Here is a 27,483-nt window from a genome sequence, read left to right as displayed (position 1 = left end):
GAATCATCATCATCATCATCATCATCATTATAATACTCACTTTTATAGCATTTACTGTGTGTCAGAGACTGTCCTAAATACTTTATATATGGGAAGTCACTGAATCCTTACAATAGCTCTAATACTGCTGAAGAATGCATTGTTCTTATCCCTACTTAACAGCTAAGCAGACGGAGGCCTTGAGAGTCCCATGGTCAAACAATGAGAAAGCAGTAGATCTGGGATCTCAATCCTCTTTAGAATTCTAAGCCAAGTTCTTTTGGCTAAAATTGCTAATGGAAAGTTAACTCTGAATAATCCTGGATACTCAAATCTCTTTAGCCTCGATTGTACAAGATACCGAACTAGATGGTTCATAGAGATCCTTCCAGTGCCTAGCTCATGAGAGGTGCTCAATAAATATTTAGCCCTGGAAGTTTCTGCCGTGAGATTCAACTCAGGAACAAGGATGTCCCCACCTTAGCTTGATATTTGAAGCAAGGTGTTGCAGAACAAACACCGAGCTTGGAACTTAAAAGACGGGAGGTCACAGGCTTTCCCCTCCCCATACGAGATGCATTTCCTCTTCAGCCTCCCCCTAAGACAACAGACTGGTTAACACTAATGGCCAGCAGAAGAGCAGTAAAAATTTTTTCTTTGAGGCTTTCCTTTATTTCAAGAAGTTTGTCTTTAAGATATCCCTCGGGACTTGTGGTTAAGGAGTCTGTTCTACAGATTCTACGGTGAGCACAGCTACACCACTCAGGAGTCTCCATCAACCTGTGGATTCTGAAACCCACGGGGACTTCAGTTAGCAGCAGTCTCTGACTGGCTACTGAAGGCATGACAGGTCACTCCAAAGCCCCTGGTATTGGCATCACCGAGACTTCTTCTGTTATAACCTTAGCGATGGTCTGGTAACACGCTGAGTGGAGAGTCTGGTTCAACGGTAAAATTCTGAGGAACCCACCGTGATGACAGCAAGGTCGAATGGGAGAGCTAACCCGGAGAATCCCTTACCCCTGACAGTGATGTGCAGGCACTGAGGAAACAAGGACCTGTGTCGCCCTGGAGCACAGAGGGTGACGTTAAGCCTTTGCTCCTTGAACTTCACGGGAGTAGCACCCTGTATGAAACAGTAAGGCAGTTGTTGTGCAACACAAATCTGCTAAACGACGTAGAAGGGGGCATGGCTGCTGGCGAAGGGAAACAGGAATTGTAAACCTCCCTCAACACTCACGTAGCTTTGCATCCCAGGCAGGCAGGAGGTTTGATAAGAATGCATGGGTTTCTTATCTACTGGGACTGTGATACTCATTCAAAAGAACAACACAGATTATAGTAATTCCAACAAGAATTGCCCTTCTCTCTCAGCATTAAAGATAAAGAAACAATCTTAACGGAGACTGTGTACTTGGGTAATCAAACAGCAACAAGCACTGTTTCTCCTCATGGCGGTGCGTACCTCTTCATGGGAATGACTGAGTAGCAAAGTGACGGGCACCATTTGAGAAATTTCAGGTTAGTTTTGGAATTTAGCATGTGGCTTGGGACATGAAGTATTCTGGGTCAATTTCAATGTTTAAAGTGATATAGATCATATCAGAGCAGGCTTACTATTTATCTGTAGTTTTTTTTAAAAGACACTCTGTGGATGAGAAAAAAAAGAGGAGGATGTCTACAGATGAATGCTCATTCACTGTCTGATAATGCACAGAATGATTTTTATCCAGTTAGACATTGGCTCATTTGTGTGCTCAGTGCCTGGAGGGTCTGTTGGAAAGGCAGGTAAATGATTCACTTCTCATCCCAAGACTCAAACAAAACAACAAAAAAAACCCCACAATCTCAACTGAAACAAGAGACCTGGGCCTGCCAGACTCGACACACACACACACACACACACACACACACACACAAAACAGGGAGCTTAGCATCAGTGTCAACAACAGGCCTTTGTCAAAAGGCCTTGTTTTTTCATTACTGTCTTCCCCTGTGAATCAGCCGGATGGCTCAGACCGCCCGAAAACCCAGCTCAGCTCCAACATCTTAGCAACTTTTTCTCTTGGTCTGACAAGTCCCACAGCAAGACCTCCCTACCCACTGGGAGAGGAACAGAACAGTGTTGAGCTGCTGATGGTTTTAGTGAATCTAAATTAAGACACAACACAACAAAAGATTATATATGTTTTGTACCTGTGCCAAAGGAACTCTTCCTGAGCACCGGGCCATTTGGAAATGGGATCACAAAAGCATAAATCACAAAGAAAGACCTGCTTGAAAACTTCTATTTTCCAGGGGATGAAAAATAAAACATTATTTCACCCAGTTCATCCATAGGTTTTAATTAGTTGGGTATTTGCGGGGGGTGGGGGCGCGGGGGAATGCACACGAGTCTAGCCATTAACTCAGTTCAAAGGACAACTCTGAGATGGGAATAAAGTGCTGGCGAATGAACACTGTATGTTAGAAACTCAGTTTAATGAATACATAACCTAAGTGGAAGCGCTTTTAAATTCGATGCTGTCTCTTCCCTTTTAGCAAGCTGACAGCCTATTTAAGGGATGCGGGGGCAGTGCAGGCATGGGGAGAAACGGGGCATACATTAAACATAAGTTTGTGGTGCCACGACTTCAATAATTAGTATTTGACCGTCCTCATTGGGCATGTCAGCCTGGCACTGTTGAGGAAGTGAGGCAGGAAATCAGCTGCTAATTACAGTATGTATTTAACATGCTGCAAATTAATCAGGAAGAGCACGTTCAGTGTCATTTTTTTTTTTTAAGAGACTTAAAGCAAAGAGGCAGCAGGTGAAATGAAGTTTAACAGAGAATTTAAGATATATATTTGAATCTCCTGGAAGCATCACATGTCCCACAAGCACAGGTGAGCTCGAAGGGTGTCCACAAGTCTCTAGGAGCAGGCAAAATGATTCTAACCACTCATTCCTCAGTTTAGCGGAAAGGACTGGCTACGTAATTCACAGGACACGGCACAAAATGAAAATGCAAGGCCACAGTTCAACACTTAAGATGGGCATTAAACCAAGTGCGGCGTCCCGTGTGACTGCACCTGTGTGCACCTGGCACACCTGTGAAGCCAGGCCTGCTGACGAAAGAGACTTCGTATGTCAGACTATACAAATTGGGTGGAGTTTATGGCTGCAGCAGCCATTTCTGATAATTACTTCTATCTTAAATTCAGTCACAGAAGAGGGGGGAAACTGTCCCTAGGCTCCCCAAACAAAACCAGAACAAAAACCCAACCCTGATGACGGGGAGGCTGGGGACTATTTCCGGTCTGCAGCTGGGTGCTATTTCACACTCACTGTTCCTCCCAATGCCTAGGATGGAATGGAGAATAAGAGTGCAGTACCCAGGGACTACCTGCCCATTAATAACAGTCATTTACCGGTGAAAGCATTGTGTAGTGCACACTTGGAGGCTTTTTAAAAAAAAATGTTTATTTATTGTTGAGAGAGAGTGCGAGTGGGGAAGGGGCAGAGGGAGAGGGAGAATCCCAAGCAGGCTCCACACTATCAGCATGGAGCCTGACGGCGGGTCGGGGCGGAGCGGGGAGGCTCGAACCCATGAACCATGAGATCATGACCTGAGCCCAAGTCAGATGCTCAAGTGGCTAAGCCAACCAGGCGCTCCAACTTAGAGCCTTTTAAAAATGCAATACACACGGACAAATATATTTCATGTTGTACTTAGTCCAAATGCACATGTGCGGTGCATGCATGCAAACAATGGAAACAAGAGTTTCATGAAACGGTAATTCCCCTGACTGTGATGCCCTTCAATATCTTCTATTCAGTGTCATTTAAATCTATTTTATTTATTTTTTTGAAGATGCAGCTCATGACGCACCACCTGGAATTCACAACCCAATAATGGTTCTAACTTAGTGATATGTTGAAACCCACAATTTGAAATCACCATTATACCAGCTAGTGTTTTTCTCTGTGAGGCGTGTTCTCCTTCCTGCCCTCCAGTCTTCTGGAAACACCATCTGCCCCTGACCACTGGGTCAATGTTAACTTATACTGAGACAGCCAACACGCTATCTATCCTTCTCCCCTGAAATCTTCAATTTGCATTAGAAGCGGAAACTCCTTTTTCTCTTGGGTTGCTAAGATGGGAAGAAGGGGTTCAGGTCTGTTTGACCACAGAAGGAGATGCCCAACCAAATCCCTGGTTCAAGAAGCCTCTAAGACACTTTCCGGGGTGCATGACCTACTACGTGCTTGAGTTAGTTTGCAAGCATTTTTGTCTTTTTCCAGCACAAAGTCATGACTAATACAAACACTATGATAAACAAAACATGTAAACAGGTCACAAATGTGTTATGAATAGGAGTGGCAGTATTTGTTTTAATGTTTTATTTATTTTTGAGAGAGAGAGAGGGAGACATAGAATTCAAAGCAGGCTCCAGGCTCTGAGCTATCAGCACAGAGCCAGACATGGGGCTGGAACTCACCAACCATGAGATCATGACCTGAGCCAAAGTAGGATGTTTAACTGACTGAGCCACCCAGGCACCCCAGGAGTAGCTACATTTTAAAAGCCATATTGATTTCAGTTCCCTTTTTTGCATTTGAAACCTTTGCCTTCTATTATTCTGAAAGGATTTTTCCCCCAAATTTTTATTTAAATTCTAGTTAGTTAATGTATAGTGTAACATTTGTTTCAGGACTAGAATTTAGTGATTTATCACTTACATATAACACCCAGTGCTCATCATAACAAGTGCCCTCCTTAATACCCATTGCCCATCTAGCCCATCCCCACCCCACCTCCCTCCAGTAACCCTCAATTTGTTCTCTGTATTTAAGAGTCTCTTATGGTTTGTTGAAAGGAATTTTCTTAAACAAAAGGCTTCCTTGTTTTTTAGCATTTGCACAAATAATAGTTTTCCCCCTATTTTATCCTATTGAACAAATACTAGTTAGGCTATAAGGCATAAATGTCACATCAAAGGGTTCTCTTGAAGAAGACTGAATTAGCCACAGATGATATTGTTTAGAAATGAAAGTTACCAAAGCATTTCCTTCACCATTAAAATAATTGATAACATGAACTATCACTTACTGAATGTCAATGTACTCCAGCAAGTTTAGACATTACCTATTTCAATTTTTTTTAACGTTTATTCATTTTTCAGAGAATGAGAGAGAGCAGGGGAGGGTCAGAGAGAGGGAGACACAGGATCAGAAGCAGGCTCCAGGCTCTGAGCTGTCAGCACAGAGTCTGATGCGGGGCTCGAACTTCTAAGCGTCAGATCATGACCTGAGCCGAAGGTGGACGCTTAACTGACTGAGCCACCCAGGCACCCTGTAGACACTACCTATTTTAATAATCCTCATGACACTCTGAGACAAATAATATTCTTATTGTGTATAGTGAAAGGGAGACACAGGGCTATTAACTTCTTCCAGATTATTCAGTTTGAAACTGGGTAGAGCTGGATTCAAACCAGGACAATCTGACTCTTTCTACTTCCCTAATGCTTGTTTAGGCATTGCCTTGGAGCTGTACATCACACAGTTGCCCATGTCCCTTAAAAGCAATCCCTGTTCTCTTATTCCTTTTTTAAAGTGATGATTCCCGTGACATGGATTGGCAATTCAAAAAATATATAGCATTTATTCATTTCTTCATAGATTCATGTGCGAAAACATGTTGGAAACGGCACTACAGCAGATTTAACTGAGGCAGCAGAGGATACAAAGAGAAGGGTGGTTATTTATGCCCTCGAATCTTGCTCTGTTCTCTCGGAAGAAAACTTCATGTGATCCGGACGTCCTATGAGCTATGAGCTATGGGAGCCTGGTGTTTCATCGCATGTGCTAATTTTCTACAGAGTAACAACGCCACCGATAAGGAACTTAGGCTTTATAAAATGCAGATTTTCTACCAAAAGACAAACTCTTCTCTTTTTTTAAAAAAAGGGAGAATCAGATGGTACTGAAGAAATACCCCAGCTGGTTAAATTTGGCCACCAGAGTGGTCCAGACTCCTCTGGCTTTGAGCCCACAGCGTTTGACTCTCAACAATGTAGAGCTTTCATTTATTTTGAGCTTTTAACCCTCTGCATTTGCTCCATCCAAGATGAACAAACAAGTGTTGAAATAAATCCTGGCCTCATAAAACTGTCTCCCTTATTTCAATGAACTACTTAATTTGTATTATTTCCAATGGCTGTCTCACTTTTCAAGATAGTTTCAGCAAATGGACAGAAAATGGATGTTTTCTAATACGGCTAAGCTGCTTTGACTAGTCATTTGTACCGATTTCTTTATTTACTGGTATCCTCGTCTTATCCTCCTGAAAGCAATTAGGAAAAGAGAAAGAGGCCCAATTAGGAAAAGAGAAAAAATTAGGAAAAAGGAGAAGAGAAAGGTTTATTTTTATTTAAGCAGACTTTAGTTGATAAACATTCTAAAAAGATTTCTTAATTTGATTTTAAAAAATGTATCATTTCTTTAACTTATATGGCATATATGTTTATGAAAAACATTACAAATGCACATAAGACGAATGAAACATAAAAACAAAGTCGCCATTCAGAGATAATCCCTAATGGCTGCAGTTTAACTAACCTTCCATTTTTGTATGTGCCAGTAATAAATATCCCTATTATAGGTCTTTAAAAATTAGACACGTACTCTCTATTTTGAAATCATTTATTTACATCAATATATAAGGAGGCACTTTCTACCTAATATTAATTATACACCCCCATTATCATTTTTAGTTTATAAATAGCATTTTATTTTCTAGACACACAAGTTCCCCCACTATCCACAATTTCACTTTATGCCACTTTGTTTTTATGACGGGCTATGTTTGTACCTGTTTTTGCTAACCAAAAGAAATCAGAAGAGGGCTTTTGCTTTTATGAAATTACAGTCGCTTCTTTGCTTTATGCCATTCTGGCTTATGAAAGGTTTTGGAAAAGGCAGGGGTATTCTTTCAATGAGTCACAATGGCTTACTGATGACTCTAAAATTTTGGCCCCTGAGGTCAACCAGTGGAAGCTTATTAGACTCTCTGGCTTCTGCGCTCTTAGATCACCGATTAGCCTTACGCTACTCAGTGGCTGAACCGGGGGGAGTATGTGCGACTGCAAATATATCTCGTTGTTTCTACACTGATGTTTCTGGAGAGGGGGAACAAAGGGCTAACATTCTCTAATTAGGTAGCCTGCTGGCTACATAATTTTAAGAACGCCACTCAGGGGCGCCTGGGTGGCTCAGTCAGTTAAGTGTGGGACTCCTGATTTCGGCTCAGGTCATGATCTCACAGTTGGTGGGTTCGAGCCCCGCATAAGGCTCTGCGCTGTTAGTGCTTGGGATTCTGTCTCCACCTCTTTCTGCCTCTCCCTCGCTCTCTTTCTCTTGCACTCTCAAAATAAATAAAGAACCTTAAAAAAATTAGTTGCTTTCAATTATTCACAACTATACACAATGTTGTGATGGGCTATTCTCTACATATCACTGGGACTCATAATCAATTAAACAATTAGAACAAATCCCTAGAAGTAGAGTTACTGGATCAAAGGGTATAACCTTTGATTTTACAAATTACCATAATAGTGGCACATTGTGCAATTTATCCTCCTTCCTGCAGTGTATGAGTATCTATTTTTTTTACACCCACTTTCTTTTGAATCTTTGCTATTCTAAGAGGTGAAAAAGTACTTTCAGACATCAACTGTGTTTCTATGATTGTAGAATGGTCAGATTTATCTTTAAAATTCAATTTAGAGAAGTATAGATGGATGATGCAGCGAGACCTCCCCCAATCCACCCTTCCACACAAGTAATGACGAAACTGGCAAAAAATGGTCAACATCAGCTTTTTCAGAACTCCAGAAATTAACCGAAGACTTGCAACAATCTGAAGAACATTTGTTCAAGAGAAATAGCTCATGTGGGTGAGAACAGTGAGTTTTGGGGCATTTAACTTGCACTATTTCCATCCCCCTTTCCCAGCTCTGCAGCAGCCTTGACAACCAATTGTCTTCCAGCCCTGGCGGCTGTGAAAATCAGCAGTAAAAATATTCAATATTCAATATTCAATAGGCAGAGGTCAGCAGAATGGATTGAAAGAAGAAAACAAATCATGATCTAACTACATGCTGGCTACAAGAGACCCACTTGAGACTCGAAGACAAAATGGACTGAACGTCCAAAGATAGAAAAAGACACAAGGGGTGCCTGGCAGGCTCAGTGGGCAGAGCTTGAGACTCTTGATCTCGGGGTTGTGAGTTCGAGCCCCACGTTTGGTGTAGAGATTGTTTAAATAAATAAAACTAAAAAAAAAAAAAGAAAAAAAGAAAAGAAAAAAAGAGAAAACACATGTGCAAGAGTAACCAAAAGAAGAGCTGGGTGACTATACTAATATTAGACAAAATAAACCTTCCGACAAATTTGTTACTGGAGACAGAGGTATTTTATAATGAAGAAGGTTAAATCCATCAAGAAAGTCTAATAATTACAAACATATGCACTGAAAAATAGAGACCCAAAATACGTGAAGCAAAAACCTAACAAAATCGAAGGGAGAAGTAAACAAATGAACAGCTCAAGATTTTCAATACTGGATGGAACACCCAGCTAGAACAACAAATAAAAAGATTTGAAAAACACTATAAACCAACTAGACCTAATGCATATTAATAGCTACTTGACCCAAAACTAGCAGAATTCACATTCTTCTCAAGTGCTCAGACAGAAATACTCTTCAAAGTGATATACATATTAAACAGCATCCCTGCTAAATCCCAGTGATTTTTATTTATTTATTTTTTGCTGGGGTTTGCAAGAATGGACAAGGTGATCCTAAAATTTACACAGAAATGCAAGGGGTCCAGAGAAGTCAAAACGATCTTGCAAGAGAAGCACAAAGGTGAAGGACTCACACTTTCCAATTTCAAAACTTACTACAGAGCTACAATAATCAAGACATTGTGATACTGGCCTCATGACAGACATACACATCAATGAAACAGAATTAAGACTCCAGAAATAAATCCTTATGTTTATGGTCAACTGATTTCTGATGAGGGTGCCAAGAAAATTCAAGGGGAAAGAATAATCTTTCAGTAAGTGATGTTGGGACAACAGAACATCCACATGCAAAAAAATTTAAAAAATACATAAAGTTGGGCCTTTACCTTATATTGTATACAGAACCTAACTCAAAATAAGTCACTAACGAAAATGCAAGAGTAAAAACCACAAAACTCCTAGAAGAAAACATAGGTGTAAACAGCCATAGCCCACATTAGGCACATTTCCTAAGTACAACATCTACAGCATAAGCAGCCAAAGAAAAAGTAGATGGATTGGACTTCATCAAAATTAAAAACCTTTGTGTATCAAAGGATACTTTCAAGAAAGTGAAAAGACAACCCACGGAATAGGAGACTACTATTTGTGAATCATATTTCTGAAGAGCCTAGTGTCGATTTTTATAAAGAATGTTTGCCATCACCAATACAAAGGGAAATAAGCCTATTAATATAAGAAAAGATTTTAATAGACATTTCTCAAAAGAAGATACACAAGCGGCGGTAAGCAAATGCAAACATCATTAGTCATTGGAGCAATCAAAACCACAACGAGATACCATTCGCCAACCACTAGGAAGGCTAAAACAAAAAGAGCAGACGGTAACAAGTGTTGGTTAGATATGGAGAAAGTGGGACCCTAATATATTACTGGTCGGGTTGCTAGATGGTGCAGCCACGTTGAAAACGGTTTTGCGGTTCCTCAAAATGTAATCATCGACTTACCAAATGATTGAGAAATTTTACTTCCAGGAATAGCCAAGAGAAGGCAAAACACACGTCCACAGAAAAAACTGTCCGTGAATGTTCACAGCAGCGTTATTTGTAATAGAGCTCAAAAGTCTGATCATCCCAAGTATCCATCAACTGATTAACAGATAAATGAAATATGGTATATCCATACAATGAAATATTATGTGTCAATAAAAAGGAAGCACTAAAATGTGCTACCACATGGATGCACATAAGCGCCTACATATTACATGATTTCACGTATATGAATTGTTCAAAAGAGGCAAATCCATAGAGATGTAAAGTAAATTAGCAGCTGCTGAGGGTGAAGGAGGGAAGGTGTCCTAAATTAGAGAGGAGTGACTTTCTGTTTCCAGTCTGTCTTGTAGGGAGCTTAGAAGTCATCACTCTGTCCTAAATGGTAAAAAGGTGAACAAAATGAAAAATTAGTAACTCTTAGATCCATCAGAGATGTGAAGGCATAGGGCAAAGTGTTGTCCTCCAAATTGGAGAGACAGACATGTGAATACAGAGAATCACAACATACTGGAACAGAAACCATGAGAAAAAACTTCCAAAGGAACCAGTGCTGTGGTAAGAAATTTGTATCTGACAAATTGCTGGAGGCTCAGCATGGGCAAGTCTGAAAACTCAAAACTCTGGGGCCACATGGTCATAGAATGGAAAAGGAACCATTATGAAATATACCTGAGCATTCTGTTCTTCCTAATGAGGGCTGGTCTTAAGAGAAATTATTTTACCAGAGTATAAACTATCGGGGTTTTATCAGAGCCTAACTTCTGGCTGGGATAACAAAGAAAAAAAGAGAGAACCCCAATTACTAGTATCAGAAACAAAAGAAGAGGTCACCACAGAGCTCACGGACATTAAAAGGATAATAAAGGAATACTCTTAATAATTCTATGCCCACAAATTTGATTACCTACACGAAATGGACCAATTCCTTGAAGGATACAATCTGTCCAAAGCTCACACAAAAAGAAATACAAAAACTGAACAGGCCTGTATCTAGTAAAGAAATTGAATCAATAATTAATGACCTCCCAATCAGAAAGCAGGCCCGGAAGGGTTCACTTGTGAATTCTACCAAACACTTAAGGAAGAAATTATACCAGTTATCTATAGTCTTGTCTCTTCCAGGAGACAGAAGCAGAGGGATCCATGGTAACTTATTCTATGAGACACCATTTTCCTAGTATCAAAAGCAGACAAATACATTACAAGAAAATAAGACTACAGAATACAAAGACAAGCTCCAGACTGGGAAAAAGTATTTGCAAATGATATAATCGATAAAGGATTGTTATCCAAAATACATAAGAACTCTTAAAATTCAACGATAAGAAAACTGAGAACTGGATTTAAAAATGGGCCAAACAAAGCATAAGAGACTCTTAAAAACTGAGAACAAACTGAGGGTTGATGGGGGGTGGGAGGGTGGGGAGGGTGGGTGATGGGTATTAAGGAGGGCACCTTTTGGGATGAACACTGGGTGTTGTATGGAAACCAATTTGACAATAAATTTCATATATTGAAAAAAAATAAAAAAATAAAATAAAAATGGGCCAAATACTTGAACAGACAACTCACCAAAGAAGATATGCAAATAACAAACATACGAAAAAAAAATGCTTGCAACATGACATTAGAGACATGCAAATAAAAACCACAAAGAGGTATCACTATATGCCTGTAAGAATGGCCCAAATCTGGAACACTGACAACACCAAATGCTGATGAGGGTGCGGGGCAATGGGAGTTTTCGTTCATTGCTGGTGGGGATGCAAAATGGCACAGGAGCTTTGGAGGACAATTTAACAGTTTCCTACGAAACTTAACATACTCTCGTACGATCCAGCCATCACACTTGTTGGCATTCACCCAGAGGAGATGAAAACTTACGTCCACATAAAAAACTGCATATGGGTAATAACAACACTTTTATTCAAAGTTGGCCAAACCTGGAAGCAACCAAGATGTCCTTCAGTAGGTGCACAGATTAACAAACTGTGGTCCATCCAGACAACGAAGTATTATTTAGTACTAAAAAGAAACGAGCTATCAAGCCGTAAAAGGCATAGATAAATCTTAAATGCATATCACTAAGTGAAAGAAGCCAATCTGAAAAGGCTACATACTGTCTGATTCCAACTCTATGACATTCTGGAAAAGGCAAAACTCTGGAGGCAGTAAAAAAATCAGTGATTGCCAGAGTGGAGGAGAGAGGGATGGGGGAGGGATGAATAGACAGAGCACAGAAGATTTCAGGGTAGTGAAGCCATTCTGTATGATACTATAATGGTAAATACATGTCATTCATTATACATTTGTCAAAATCCATAGAATGTACAACAATCCACAGAAAGGGTGAAGCCTGAAGTAAACTGTGACTTTGAGTGACAATCACATGTCAATACAGGATCACGGGTTGTAACAAAGGTACCAAATGTGACAAACAAGTAGAACAAATCACCTGGTAGGGGATGTTGATAAATGGAGCAGGCTATGCATGCATGAGGGAAGGGGTCCCATGGGAAATCTGCCACTCAATTTTGGGGTGAACCTAAAACTGCTCTAAAAAATACAGTCTATTCATATAAAAAAACCAATTGGATAGCGGTGCTATTTGTATAGTTCTATGAATATACTAAAGTCCACTGAAGCATAAACTTTAAAAGGGTGAATGTGATGGTGAATGAATTACATCTCAATAAGCTGTTAATAAAAAAAAACTTCCATCTAAGCTTTTCTACCTTCTATATGGCTAAATCTTCTGTCACTACCGACACTGCTCCTGAAATACTCTTTCATTCCCAAGTTAGTAACAACCTGTTCAGCTCACTTCCTGCATATACAGTCTGCCCAGTGCGGTCCCTGATCTGCTGCTGCCACCGCCTGCCTGCCTTCCTCCTGCTCCGTCCCCACCTCTTATGAAAACACAGCCTTTTCTGTGACTCACCAGACCGAAAGGCAGGACATTGGCACTTCCGGTTTGCTTCTTGCATAACTGCTTTATTTCAGCAAAAAGCACTTTTGACTTTAAGGGAAAAAAAAAAAACCTTCTTGATGACAAAAAGAACAATACGTCAGGAATCTATACAAATTACAAACTTATAAAGGACAGGATACTGAAATCTCAAAACATCAAAAACAGAAGTGTGGAATTAAGAAAATAGACAAGTTTACAACCAAAGTAGGAGGTTTAAAAATAACTCCGTCAGTGAGGGGGGGAAAACTCCACATGCTGCTTTTCAGATGGTGTTATTTTTTTTTCCCCAAAAAGGAGAGAGGACATTTTTTTCCTTTTTTTATTCTTTTTAGGGATTCATTTCTATATACTTTTATGAGCCAACCATGCCATACAAACATTTTTATGATGAAGAATTGGCAGGGTATCTCGATATACAGTATATAATATCATTTTTATTTTACATATATTATATATTTTTATTATGCTAATCTAAAAGAAACATACACCTTAAAATAAAAGTTTAGTATATTGCAGTTTTCTCCAATGTTCCCAAAGTACATAAAGGGGTAATTCTACCCAAGTGCTTTTACTATCAAGCAAAAATTATATACTAGTGGTTTTTTTTATGCTTATAATGTTAAAATGCTGGTGTTAATAATCATATTCTATTTGTAAATGTAATTGGAATGAACAAAAAAGGTAAAATTATATAAGTAATATAATTCAAAACCAATAAATTTATAGCAAATCTCATACTAAAATATCCATCTTCAAAATATAAATGCTATGCACTACATTTGGGGGAAGGATTCCTTAAGGAAGACATATAAAGGTCAGAGTTTAAAAGACCACTTAATTGGCCACATCAAAAGATATCATTTAAGGTGGTAAAAAAAAGCAAGTCATGGACTGGCAGAAGTTTTTTGCGGAGTTTCTATCAAGAATATGCAAAGACATCTAAACTAATGATTCTTTTTCTTAAACACAGACCAACAAAAACTGATCATGGAATTACATCAGCACTTCAAGATAGAGGATATCCAATGGTAAAGAAATATACAAAGTACTCAATCTTGGGGTGTCTGGGCACAGTCAGTTAAGTGTCCTACTCTCAATCTCGGCTTAGGTCATGATCTCACAGTTCATGAGTTTGAACCCCATATCAGGCTCCGCACTGATGGCGTGGAGCCTGCTTGAGATTCTTTCTCTCCTTCTCTCTGCCCCTCCCCTACTTGTGCTTGCACTCTCTCTCTCCCTCTCTCATAATAAACTAAAAAAAAAGTACTCAATCTCATCATAATCAGAGAAATGCAAACTCCCACCACAAAGAGATGCTACTACATACCCAATAGAATGGCTGAAACTTAAAAGCTGACCATATCGAAGTTGGTAAGAATATGGACCAAAGAGAACACATATACACTGGTGGTGGAAGTATGAACTGTTTCCAGAGTTCAGACTGGCAGTGTAGTGGGTTGAAGGGTGAGCCCCAAAAAGGCATGTCCATACGCTATCCTCCAGAACCTGTGAACGTGACGAGATTTGGAAAAAATGTCCTCCAAATGTAATTTAGTTAAGGAGCTTGAGATGAGATCCTCCTGGATCACCTGGGTTTACCCTAAATCCAACAACAAGTATCCTCCCTCATAAGAGACAGCAGACAAGAAGACACGGACACAGAGGAGGAGACTATGGGAAGACAGAGGAAGAGACCAGGGCTATGTAACTACAAGGAATGCTAACAGAAGTAGGAACAGGAGGAAAAAGGGGAGATTCTCTTCAATAGCATTCAGATGGAGCATGGTGCTGCTGATACCTTGATTTCAGACTCTGAGCCTCCGGAACTGTAGGAACAAATTTCTATTGTTGTAACCCACCAAGTCTGGGATTGGACACAGGCAGTATTCACCACAGTCGAATATACACGTTCACTGTGAATCATCAATCCTATTCCTACTCGACAGAAAACCAGGCACATGTATTCAGTCAAAAAACGTTAAAATAATATTCATAGCAGCATTATTCACAACAGTTGCAAAGAGAAAACCATGCAGATATCCATCAAAAATAGGATGGATAAATTGTTTAAAATTTAGGATGGATAGTCACTTAATTGAATTTAAATGAATGATATAAAGTAATAAAAATGAAAAACTACAGTGACACACAACATGAATTTATCTAATAAACACTATTTTGAACACAAGTTGACACAAAAGGATGCATTTAATTTCAATTTATATTAAGTTCAACAGAGGCAAACTGATGGTATTACAAGTCAAGATAATAGTTACCCTTGGGGGAGAGGGGGTGAGGTTGTGATTGGAAAGGGGCACAAGGGAGCTTCTGGGGTACTAATAATATCTGTCTCTTGGGGTGGATAGTAATTACACGGATGTGTTCACTCTGTGATAATTCCTCAAACTGAACACTTATAATTTATAGCTTGTTACATATATGTATACATTATCAAAATAATATTAAAAACAATTTAAAAAATAACTCAGTAATTAATGAAACGTACAAGAAATTACTAAGGATTTAGAAGATCTGAATAACTCAATTAACAACTTTGTTCTAATACGCGTAACGTAGAACCTTGTCCCCAAAAATATGAAATCACAATTTCAAGCACATGTGGAACATTTATAGAAACTGACCACATACAACAACACAAGCAGTGTTTTCAATGATAAATGGTGAGCTATACAAACCATGTCATGTTTATGGATGGTAAAATTTAATACTGTAAAGTTGAAAGAAAGACCAACCTCAAATTTATCTATGTATTTATTCAAATTCAAATCAGCTTTCTTTTCTGGAATTTGATGACCTGAAGTTAAAATTTACAAGGGAGAGTAAAGGATCAAGACTAGCCAAGAAAATTCTGAAGAACAAGAAGGTAGGCAAATTTGATGCACTTGATATCTAGATTATGCTAAAAGTAGTGACTTGATACATTTTATGTTGGTGCAGGAGCAGTAAACAGATCAACCAAGCAGAGAACCCAGAGAAAGACACATATGTAGTAAAACTTGACATGTGTCCCAGGTACCATTGATATCAATGGAAAGGAAGACAACCAGAAAGGTTAACAAAATAATAAACATACCCACTTAAAGGCCTCAGAGAGCTGAAAAGCAGGGAAGAATTACCGGGGCAATATCTGGGGAAGGAAAGGTCTAGACAAGTGAGCACAGGATTTGGGGCCTCTTTCCCCGGGGGTAACCGCTGAATCTGGAGGTAGCAGCTGAGAGCCTGAGGGAAATGGGTTGTAGTGAATCACCACCGCTTTGCACCCAAAGTGAGGGTGTGCCCACGGAAACCTGTGTATGCAGGGACTACAGCCCAGCTCTCTGGCCACCAGAAGACCTAAAGCGAAAACACCGGCAAATAACAGAAGCTTCAGACACTGCTGATGGGAGTGTGAAATGGTGCATTCACTTTGGAAAACACTTTTACCTTATCTACTGAAGTTAAAGATATGTATTGCCTATGTGCCTGCAATTCTTTTGCTAGGTATATAGCCAATAGAAATGTGTGCCCATGTACATCCGGAGATACGTGTCTGAATATTCACAGTAACATTATTTGTAATAACCGCATACTGGAAACACACACACAAATCTATAAACAGTAGAATGGAGAAACAAATGGTGGTATTTTCATGCAATAAATATATATGGCAATGAATGAATTACAAGTGAATAAATCATATAAAATGTATGCACCTTATAAGCATAATCTTGAGCAAAAGAAGCTAGGCACAAAAGTTTATATCAAAGTTCAAAAACATACCGTTTGATTCCCTTTGAATAAAAGTTAAAACACAAGGAAAAACGAAACTACAGGATTCAAGGATACATGTTTAAGTATTAAAACTAAAGAGAACAGCCAGGAAGGGGTTCCCTTAAAGAACAGTGGCCAACTGCTTGGGGAGGGGCACCAGATGAACTTCAGTAGTCTTGGCAATGTTCTGTTTCTTGACAAGGGTGCTGGACACACAGATACTTTGTGGTAACTCTGTGCTGTGTATTTTGAATTTGTGGACTCTTCTTTATATGTATGTATATATTTCACAGTTAAAAAGAAAACGGTAGGGGCGCTTGGGTGGCTCAGTTGGTTAAGCATCTGACCTCGGGTCAGGTCATGATCTCAAGGCTGTGCTGACAGCTCAGAGCACAGAGGCTGCTTCAGAGTCTGTGTCTCTCCCTCTGCCCCTCCCCTGCTCACACCGAGTCTCTCTCTCTTTCAAAAATAAATAAAGAAACATTAATAAAAAATAAAAAGGTAAGATGGATGATGGGTTTACTATTCAACAAATGGTATTGGGTCAATTGAACAGATATATAGCAAGAAAATATGAAATCCTTATCTGTCATACTCAAAAATCAATTATAGGTATATAGAAAACCTATGAAAAAGCAAAACCTTGTAACTTTTAATAGGTACTAAGGGATAGGTCTTCATATTCTAGGGGAAGACAAAGAATTCCCGAAGAAAATACAGTAATACAACCAATAAAGGAAATGAGTGAGCTGACTACATTAAGATGAAAACTCTTCCATAAGCAACAAGCAAAAAAGGCAACCCATGCACTGAGAGGTAATTTTTAACTGGTAAACAATAACCAGAATGAGTTTAAAAGGTGTATATATTAGTGTGCCTGAGCATCCAACTCTTGATTTTGGCTCAGGTCATGATCCCAGGACAGTAGGACTGAGCCCCACATTGGGCTCCACACTGAGCATGGAGACTGCTTAAGATTCTTCTCTCTCCCCCTCTCCCCTTCTTGCATGCCCTCTTTCTCTCTCTAAAATAATAAAAATAAATAAAGACAACTCCACTGGGGGCTGGAATGAGGGGGAGACAAGATGAGGGTGGGAAAAGGTAACCCACACCAAAAGCCACCTGCTGGCTGAGAAGTGTGTGAAACACAGTAGGGCCTGTGCACGCAACGGAACTAGATGGCGGTCTAAATAAGTGAATTAAAGCCACATGTAGCAACATAAAAAAAATAAATCTCAAGAACAATGCTGATGGAATAAAACCCACGATGTAAAATCATCCAAATAAAATTAATCATGAATATTAAGCATCCAATATTACATATTGCTTATTGACATATACATATGTAGTAAAAATGTGAAAAAAAATATGCACAAGAATGATATATGCCAACTTGAGGCCAGTAACTTCTGGGGAGGGAGAGAAATCAATCCGAGAAGGTTATACAAAGTCTTTAAATGCATCTGTATCATTTTATTTCTGTGAAGATAAAGATTTAAAGCAAGTAAGTTCTCTAGAATTTTATGCTCTCCCGGATCACTGAAATCGTTTCTAAAAACAAACAAACTCCACTTCCTTAGCTCTTCTCGCTTTTATTCTTACATCGAGCTATGAGTTTAGACCACGTGGCACTGGCCCATGACAAACTTTGATGTTAAGGCACCACTTTACACGGACAGAAGCTTAAGGGACAGCCCTAGGAATGCTTAATATTGGCTTTCCTGGGGGCATGTTATTGTGGATATAACTTACTCCCTCCCACAGCATCTCTTTGTGAAGGTACAGGAGTAGCTCAGTACCAGAAGCAGCTAACTCGTTTTAAAGATAAATGAATCTTCTAGCAGGCCACAATTACCTCCTTTTCTTGGTTGCTAAGAGATGCTTAACTACATTTGTGAACTGCTAAGAGAGGTACCTGGTTCTGCGATTTGTATTTCAATTCTTAATCTCACCCTCCAATCCTTACTGTCCTTTCATACAGACTTTTCAGGTGATTTACTTTATCCTCCTGTGTGTGCGTATTTGTAGACACATGCATGCTAATGGACAGCCATAAGGGGAAACTGTCATAAATTTTATTGTATTAAAATTTATGACTTCATCAAAAGACACAATTAAGAGAGTAGATGGCAAGCTGCAAAGCAGATGTTGGCAGTACGTACAACAAAAGGCTCACATCCACAGAATGTAAGGAACTCCTAAAAAGCAGCAGGAAAATGATAGATAATCCAAACGAAAAATGGACGGAGATGTTATAAATGACAGAGCTAAAATTCCAACCTGATCTTACTTTATTTTAAAACAACTATTGTTTCGCTTATTATTTGTTAACACTCTCCTGAGCCACATCATCAATCACTGTTTACCCCAGGGTCATGGTAGAAAATCTTCCAAATTATTTTCCTTTTTGAGAGCAGGGTTAATAACCTTCCCTATAATAATTGTATGTATATCATTCTAGAGATCAGATTATACTAAATACACTCGTCAGCAATCTGCCTTTTTCATATAATTCATCCTATAAGAAATATTGCATTGATTATACCAGTATGGCTTCAATGAAGAATTTGAAAGATTTCCAATATACAGACACACGAGTAGTGTCCACATGTGGCTGGTTTGCCACACGCTTACCAGCAGGAAGTACATGTCCCTGGTTCAAACTCATAAATGGTGATCAGAAAACTTCCAAGCTTCCTTCAAGTCGTATGAGCAAAGAAATTGAGGAGTATAATAATATGGAAACAGAAAGCCTGAAGGATGAAAGGGGTGAGGGAAGGGGTTTCAAAAAGGAACAAGTGGCTAAAAATGAACAAAGGAATGTGGAAAAGGGAAGAAGAGTTAAATATAAAAAAAAAAAAAAAAGTAGGACGTCTTTCAGGAAGAGCCTTGTTAATCAGGCCATGAATCTGAGCCAAGTATACCAAAGTCTGAGGAGCAAGATCAAGTTTCTGATTTCATAATTTAAGATCAATACAGGATGTGAGAGCCAACCCAACTGAGAGCGGGTATCATAACTCAGCTCTTACTTTTAACTACTTCTAAGTTTCCTATAGGTCTTCCCTTTGAGGTGCAATTTCTTTTCTCAAGTTTTAGTCATTTTCCCTGCCAATGCTGAATTTTATATGAAGAAAATCCCCAAAACTCACTTGGAGTTTTTGGAACAGAACAAAGTCCAGGTTTCACACCGTTAAAGAAAATGTTCAGACCGTGGGTTGTAGCTGAATGACTTCAAAGGGGCTTCATTTTAAAACCTAAGAGAAGAGAAATATTTCCAGGTTCGAGAATAAATGTTTGGGGAAAGCATTGCTGGGGAATCTATCTTGGTTCAAAGGAGAGCTTGGGGTGTGGGATCTACCTTGGTATTGTATCAAAACTAAAGCTTAATGGGTTGTGACCGTTTCAAAATTTAATTTAACTTAAGTTAGAATGGCACATTCAAAAAGAAAAGTGGAGGAGAAAAAAGCTGGACAGTCTATGAACCATGGTCTGTAAGACAGCCCCTGAGTCAAAGTCTGAGAAATTATCATCGTATTTGTGCTAAGATATTCATGTAACAGAAAACCAGAAAAATAAAGACTAAAAGAGAGAGTGTGGATACATGTCGATAAGCTTAAATGTGTTATGGGAATGCTTCCTGTGGGCTGCGGGCTCTCACGGGCGCTTAAATAATGTAGGCACCGAAGGATTACAGTAGAGCAGCTGGCTCGTGCTGATGTGTTATCACAGGGAAAAGAAGACAGTAAAGACAATATGCAAATCTACGTGGCACTGCAACCCTGCTCAATCTCACTCACTATTGGGTGATGTGTGTCCCTCTCTGGAGGGAAAAAATAATAATAACACAATTAATTCCCCAAGCTCCAGGAAGGCTGAGAATCTGGAAAGACGAAAGCACATCTGCATAAAAACTTGAAGATTGATACCAAAAGTCTTAGAAACATGAAAAGCAACAGCAATAATCCAAAGTACTTTCGGCTGGTTTTGCCTGCGGCCCGCACTGCCTTTTCCAGAGTTCTCCAGGACCAGAGGGGAGGCTGACAGTACCCATTTCCAGGTGTTTCTCGCACATATATACCAAAGGAGGTACCACAAGGTCTGCTTTGGATTAAAGTTATGGACACCAGATTTCAAAACCAAGAACAAAATGTTTCAGGAGTTCATTTCAGTTTTGTCTCACCAAAACCAGGGAATTTGGGGAAAGGAGAATGCTATAGTTCTGAATTCCCTTAAGGATTTAAGGAAGTGGAGAGCCAAAGGCATTTTCATATATTAGTCCCCCCCACCACCAAAAAAGGACTGTGACTACATCCTGACATTAAAAAATATTTTTGACAGTGTTCCCTAATTACCAACAGTGATGGCTGTGGCAAGCAGGAAGTAATGAATGAGCGGCATTTCTTTTATTATGCTTCAGATCATCTGCAGTATTACCAACAGACTTGACTTAAGGTCTGAGAAAAGAGCACCATGAAATGGCTTTGATCTCATAGAATTACAAGGTAGGCTTTAAGAATATTCCCAAGCGGGGCGCCTGTGTGGCTGAGTGGGTTAGGCTTCTGACTTCGGCTCAGGTCATGGTCTCACGGTTTGTGAGTTCAAGCCCCACGTCCGGCTCTGTACTGACAGCTCCAAGCCTGGAGCCTGCTTCGGAATTGGTGTCTCTGTCTCTCCCTGCGCCCCCCACCCCCCACCCCCCACCTTTCCTGCTCGGTCTGTCTCTCTCTCTCTCAAAAATAAATAAACATGTTAAAAAAATTTATTTTAATAGTCACAAGTGATCAGGGAGCCCTAAAGAAAAAATAATAGATTTATTATCTTAATTTGTAGCATAATGCATCACCAAGGAATAAATGAAACTGGCAAAATATTTTTAGATGCATGTAATGCCTGTACATTGAATGGCAAGTTACTGTGGAGACTTTAGTTATGGTATCTGATCATCAAAACAATGTCATCTTATTCTAAAATTAATATAATATACTTTTACACAAAAACTAGATATCCATGAGCAATGTCAGGTAAAAACTAGGATAAATAATCTGTAATGTCCAAATAATTGAAGAACTGAATTTATGTGGTAGAATCAGGTGATGACCTACCTAAGGAACTGAGGTAAACTGATAAGCATTAAATCACTATATATATATATATGTATGTATATACATATATATGTATATACATATATATATGTGTGTATATATATATATGTCTTTACAGATACAATGTACTTGCCTTGTATAAAATATAGATTAAAAAAATGTGTACTGATAAACATTTCCATTTCTCTAGCTAAAATGTAAACAGTGACATAAGAAATAAAACTATGTGTGCTTCTCACATCTTCCACGTAGTTGATAAATTTTATTTTACTGGACAGCAAACTAGAGAGATCACGTCCCATATAACGAAGGCCTTCCTCTCCTCTTACTCTCTACCCAACAAAAGCACATCTCTTTTATGAGGCCCTTCTGGGCAAAGTTCATTTTGTTTTTCATTTTTTGTATCTCTTTAGATGCCCGGTACCTAGCATATAGTAGATAAGCCCTCAAAACATTTTCTATCTTGATTCAACATTCAAAGAAATCAGAAAAACTGTCTTATTCTGTTCCCAACTATGATATGCACTACATTCAAAATACTATATCCAAAGATTAAGGAACAACAACTGAACACAGACATGAAGACAGAAATACATATAGAGAGATTATAGCTAAAATTCTGATGGTAATTGCTTACCTTAAATCTTGGGAACTGACTGCCTTGTATTTTAGCTTGCTTGTCAGGCACTTTTATGGTAGCTACAGAGGGCAAGTGGCTGATAAAACATTCTTAAAAAGTTACTTGATTCAAAAGCCCATAAACTTGTAACCCTGAAAAGATTCTGAAATGCATGAATAGGTGAATAGGTAACTCAGCTCTATATGGGATATTGGTTCCTGAACTTTTTTGTTTTTTATTTTTTGTGGAGGAAGGGAGGGAGGGAGGTTGGGCGGCGGGGGTGTGGGGGGGGGTGGGGAGGGAGGATCTTAAGCGGGCTCCACACGCAGCTTGGAGCCTGACACAGGGCTGGATCCCATGACCCTGGGATCATGACCTGAGCGGAAATCAAGAGTCGGACGCTCAATTGACTAAGCCACCCAGGCGTCCCTCCTGAACTCTTTATCAATCCTACATACAAAAGAAATGCTATAAAGGACTGCATATTTATTTTGATACAGATATTAATGCTTCTAGAAAAATAAAATATTTAAAAGGACCAGAGGCCAACATTCTTCTTTACCAAAAAATGTATAGTATGGAAAGTGTATTTTAATATGTCAGATTGTGTTTTAATCAGCTAGTGGAGATATCTCACTTCCTTCTCTTTGTTTTTTATCCTATCAGAAGGATATTTAATATTTACTGTTGGCAGGTCTGCAATGTCTGCCTCTAACAGGATGTCAGGAATCTTTTCCATTCACCCAACACACACGCGCTGAACTCCCGCTCGAAGTGAGTTTTCTATGCCCCTGCATTATTCTCCATAGTCAATTCTGACTCATCAAGCTTTATCATCCTCAAAATCCGTATTTATACCTGTTAGGATTTCATGTAATGGGGAGAAGATTATAAATACTGAATCAGTACTCCACACAAGCATATCAAGGGTATTTTTCCAATCGTTCACTGCTTAGCAGAGATAGAATTATGCCACAGTCTATAGAATTCTGTAAGAGCCGAAGGGCCACGTCACTGAGACACTTCTTGGCTCCACAATGAACTGATTCAGAACCCAGCTGCAAAGTCACTCACATGTGCCAAGAGAGGTTTTGAGTACTCTTTGGGACCCACCCAACACCCAAACAATGATTTAAACAAAACGAAAACAAAACAAAACAGGCTGACTGGCTCCAACACTCCCAGCTCCATCCTGTAGGAAGAGTAGGAAAAGGGCTAGAAAAAGATGTGAGGGTTAGCCTAGGGATTTCCATGTTATTTTCATTTTCTGAGTGTTAAAAGTATAAAATAGGGTCAAATTAAGCCTGAGCACACGGGACTGCTCACACATCTGACAAAAGAGTTTACCGTTCTCATTACACCATGTGCTACCACAGGGTTATTTTTATTATTTAAAAAATCTCCAACCCAGTAGTCAAAATGCAGTGAAATAAGTTTACCCCATGCTCCACACCCTGCATCCTCTTATTTGTATCAGATATTAAAATGATAATCCATTGCCTGTCCAAAGAGCACTCACCTCATTGTCCGACTCCACGAGAACTTGATCATATTCACTAAGCGCTACTAGAAACATGATAGAGGTGACATTTTCAAAGCAGTGTATCCATTTTCTTCTCTCTGACCTCTGGCCCCCTACATCGACCATTCTGTAAGGTTAACAATATTTATATTAATAGCATATAAAGAAAAAAATTCAACATAAATATAGCTTTACTTATACTCTTAGGAAAAAAACACTCTCTAAAGAGAATGGTCATCCAAGTCAATTCAATTACTTATTAAACATCTACCAATTTTCTGTTACCTAACAGTCAAAGTCAAGACATTCCGGGTAATAAGCCGCTGTGGCTACAAGAAAGTTATCTGATGTGTATGAAAATGATAACTTTGCAAAAAATCCGGGACTGAAGTCAAGCAAAATGGTGTTTTACCTAATCGTGCACAGAAGAGTCAGGAACAAAATATGGTTTGTGGTAAGCTATAAGGGCAAGTACTGACTTCAGTTTCTTTTTCTGTGAAGTGAGAATGAAGATCCTGTGTATTTCTCAAGGACACTAGAAAGGACTGTAAATACATTTAAAAGATACAAGATGCTATGTATTTCAATATGGGTGTGTGTGATGCTTCAACTAAGTGCAAACAGGACTCCACTGACACTTTATCCAAAGGGTATTGTGACTTGCTTTCTCCTTCCAATATTGGCAATAATTTGGGACAAGTCCAGTCATGTTGGGTAACCTGACTCAACTGGCCTTATGCACAAACCAACTTGTTAACCTGCTACAAGTCAGGTGTGTAAAATGTCACGATGCTGTAAGAGGCATCATTCGAGCTCTTTCAAGGATGTGTTTTTAACACAACTGTGTGCTAGTTACTAGTTAGGAACCACCAACGACATCAATTAATTTGAGTTTTAATGTTCATATGAAAATATCAAGCAATACTTGGTACCGAATCCAAGTTGCTTCAAACTGTTCCATCCGTATCTCAACTAACACGTGCACCGCATTTGTGGGATAAAATGCTATCAGAGAATGAAAGCTGTAGGTACACAAGTTTGAGAGTAGGGCTCTTTGAGCATTTCTTAAAAACTGCAGTTATTCCTGGTGTCGCTCTGCCTCCAAGCATTAAACATAAACTAAGAAATCGAGGATCGTCTAGGGACTGCTTCTAAAAGTTCTCTAAGGCAAAGAGGAGATATTTAAGGGGCAAAGCAATGGATTCAGGGAGACCTATAAACTATGGACATCAAAACTAAAATTCTTAAGTTTTTAGAAATATTAAATTCTAGCTCTTTCCCCATGCCAAACAAACAATTCGCTACTCACTCACATGAAATCCTCATTCTATAAAACCCTGTCACTCTGAGCCCTGTAAGATGCTTCTGATGGTGGCAGGGAATTACTCTTCTTGGCCATTACTTTTACTGTGGTGGCAAAAAAGTCCTCTACAGCTAGTGTACGTGGTGTAATAAAAACGAGATGCTTCAGAATTCATTAATAATTATCAAACAATGAGGAGATGAAAATCTCTACGAAATGCCCTACATTTTCTGAAAGTATTCTGTCATACAGTTATAAGAGGAAAGAAATTTGGGTGTTCCCCATGAAAGATCTTTAAACGCTATGAACTCAAAGCTTAAGTGATCCAGAATGGTGGAACTATAAGGAACGCTGGCAATCATCTAATGCAACCATTTTAGAGATGAAAAAAAGGAGGTTCAGAAATATTTCCAAAACATCATCCCCTTTACGGATATGTCTATGAGTGTGGCATTTGGCGGTCAGGCATAACTGTAGGGCAGAGACTGATTCGACTAAAGTCCAGAGTACTTTGTCAGGGAATGACAGACAGCCTGCTCATCTGAACCACTGTGGAGTCACTCAGGTCACATTAGCTCCTATTTCACACCCCTGTAGTGTATGTAGTTGTCTTCAATGGCATAGGCTTCCCCAAAGAACTCAACTCTCTGTGCTCAAAGACATAGTCACACTGTTTCATTTCTCAAAGCACAATGTGGTTTGTATTCTAACTAAAAGTACAACCGAATGATTAAATGAAAGCATATTATTTTTCTCTTCTTAAAAAAAAAAATTAGAACATTTCTGAAGTATTACCCACACAGAACAGTAACAGAATTTTTCATTCTTTTTTCCTACATACATTTAGACTGGGCTAACCAATCCATTTTCAAAATGACATATTCTGAAATTTTTCAAGCAAGTTATTTTAGGAATATGAAACACCCCGTATTGTTATTGCAACTGAAGAATTTTGCATTGGTACCAGCACGCTTGGGAAACAACACGAAAGCTTGTGACAGCATATAGTTTCTATTATTAGTAGGGTCATAAGATCATTCATGTATTATACAAATCTAAAAATCTACCCTCACAGTTAAAATGATTCTCAAAGACTAATAGGATCAATGTTTAAGTGACTGATTTTGTTCAACCCCCAGCAAACTAAGATTTCATTGATTTCTTTGTGATCGAATTTGAAATGAGACACCTGCCCACACACCTTTCCTCTACTTCCTCTTTCTGGAACACGTTATTTTATTTGTGTGTCTAATGATAATAATTGGTATAAAGGTGATATTGTTTCAAAGTCTACAACGGATTTCAGTATTTGTAGAGTTCACCAAATGTACTCAAGGCATAGGAACTGGAAGGTGGGTTTTATGGACTCATTTACTACCTGAAAATGACACTTTGTAAGTCAAAGGGGTATTCGATGATCCCTGTGGTGGGGACTCGAACTCTAAGCACATCTTGTTGCGTAGGCAGGTAGGCGGGGTCGGCAACACGGTCCAAGTCATTAAGATAGCTGGAGGAGGGAAGACACAATGAGAAGGTTAGGACACCATCAGGCCAAATCTGCCTATGGAAATGGAAGGGCAAAAATAAATCCTAACAGGTAGAGAAGAGAAAGAAAAATTTCATCAAGTGACAGAGAAATCTGGAAAGTTGAAAGGTAAAGTCAACCTTCCATTAGTCACAGCAAGGTTACCCATCTATGGATTACTTGCTTCACAGGCTTTCTGATGCCTTCTCTTACTATCAGAACCCATACAAAAAGTAGAGGGGGAAAAGAAAAGAAATTCAATGAGCCTTCTACCTTCTACTTGTTTAGCAGGTCTGATGGGTAAAGCAGGAGGTTAAAGCGAATAGTTTTTGAATTACTTACATAAATTTTATTTGTCTATTTGTATAAATAAACAGACAACAGTTACATATGAGGTCAGGATATATTCATATATAAGACTTGCTTGGCCCTGGAGAGGATGGGCACAGATATGGTTTCAAGCATATATATTTATATTTATATTTATATTTATATTTATATTTATATTTATATTTTTATTTTTATAAATATATATATATATATTTGGCCTTTTTGCAGAACATCAGTCTTTTCCTGGAATGTATTTCCTCATTCCCCTAAGAGAGGACAGCAGCACACCATGTCTTAAATTCTGTCCAAAGCTGAAGTCATATGTAATTAATGTGAAGCCACAAGATTTGAGATTTCTGATTATTGAGGTAACAATGTCTAAGGTCAGATATTTCCAGTGTTCAGAGTCATCACACCTAAGCTTTAAATTTATCTGCTTATATGATACTTCTCTATTCCTTAAAAAAAAAAAAGCTTTTCATTTTGAAATAATTTTAGACTTACAAGAAGTC

The 27,483-nt window shown here is 38.9% G+C and overlaps 1 protein-coding gene across 1 annotated transcript in view; it reads right to left on the bottom strand.

Annotated features, from left to right (window-relative positions):
• Nucleotides 1-27,483, bottom strand: part of GNAQ (G protein subunit alpha q) — a 311,423-nt gene that overhangs the window by 57,492 nt on the left and 226,448 nt on the right. Inside the window, exons 4-5 of the mRNA XM_027040994.2 lie at nucleotides 26,495-26,623; nucleotides 23,811-23,940 (exon numbers count right to left, since the gene is read on the bottom strand). Coding sequence (XP_026896795.1) covers nucleotides 23,811-23,940; nucleotides 26,495-26,623 — 259 coding nt within the window. The remainder of the gene's footprint in view (nucleotides 1-23,810; nucleotides 23,941-26,494; nucleotides 26,624-27,483) is intronic.

Source organism: Acinonyx jubatus, chromosome D4, assembly GCF_027475565.1.
Source record: "Acinonyx jubatus isolate Ajub_Pintada_27869175 chromosome D4, VMU_Ajub_asm_v1.0, whole genome shotgun sequence".
NCBI lineage: Eukaryota > Metazoa > Chordata > Mammalia > Carnivora > Felidae > Acinonyx > Acinonyx jubatus.
The sequence above is the reverse complement of the archived record's forward strand: the minus strand, read 5'-3'. Positions and strand labels throughout refer to the sequence as shown.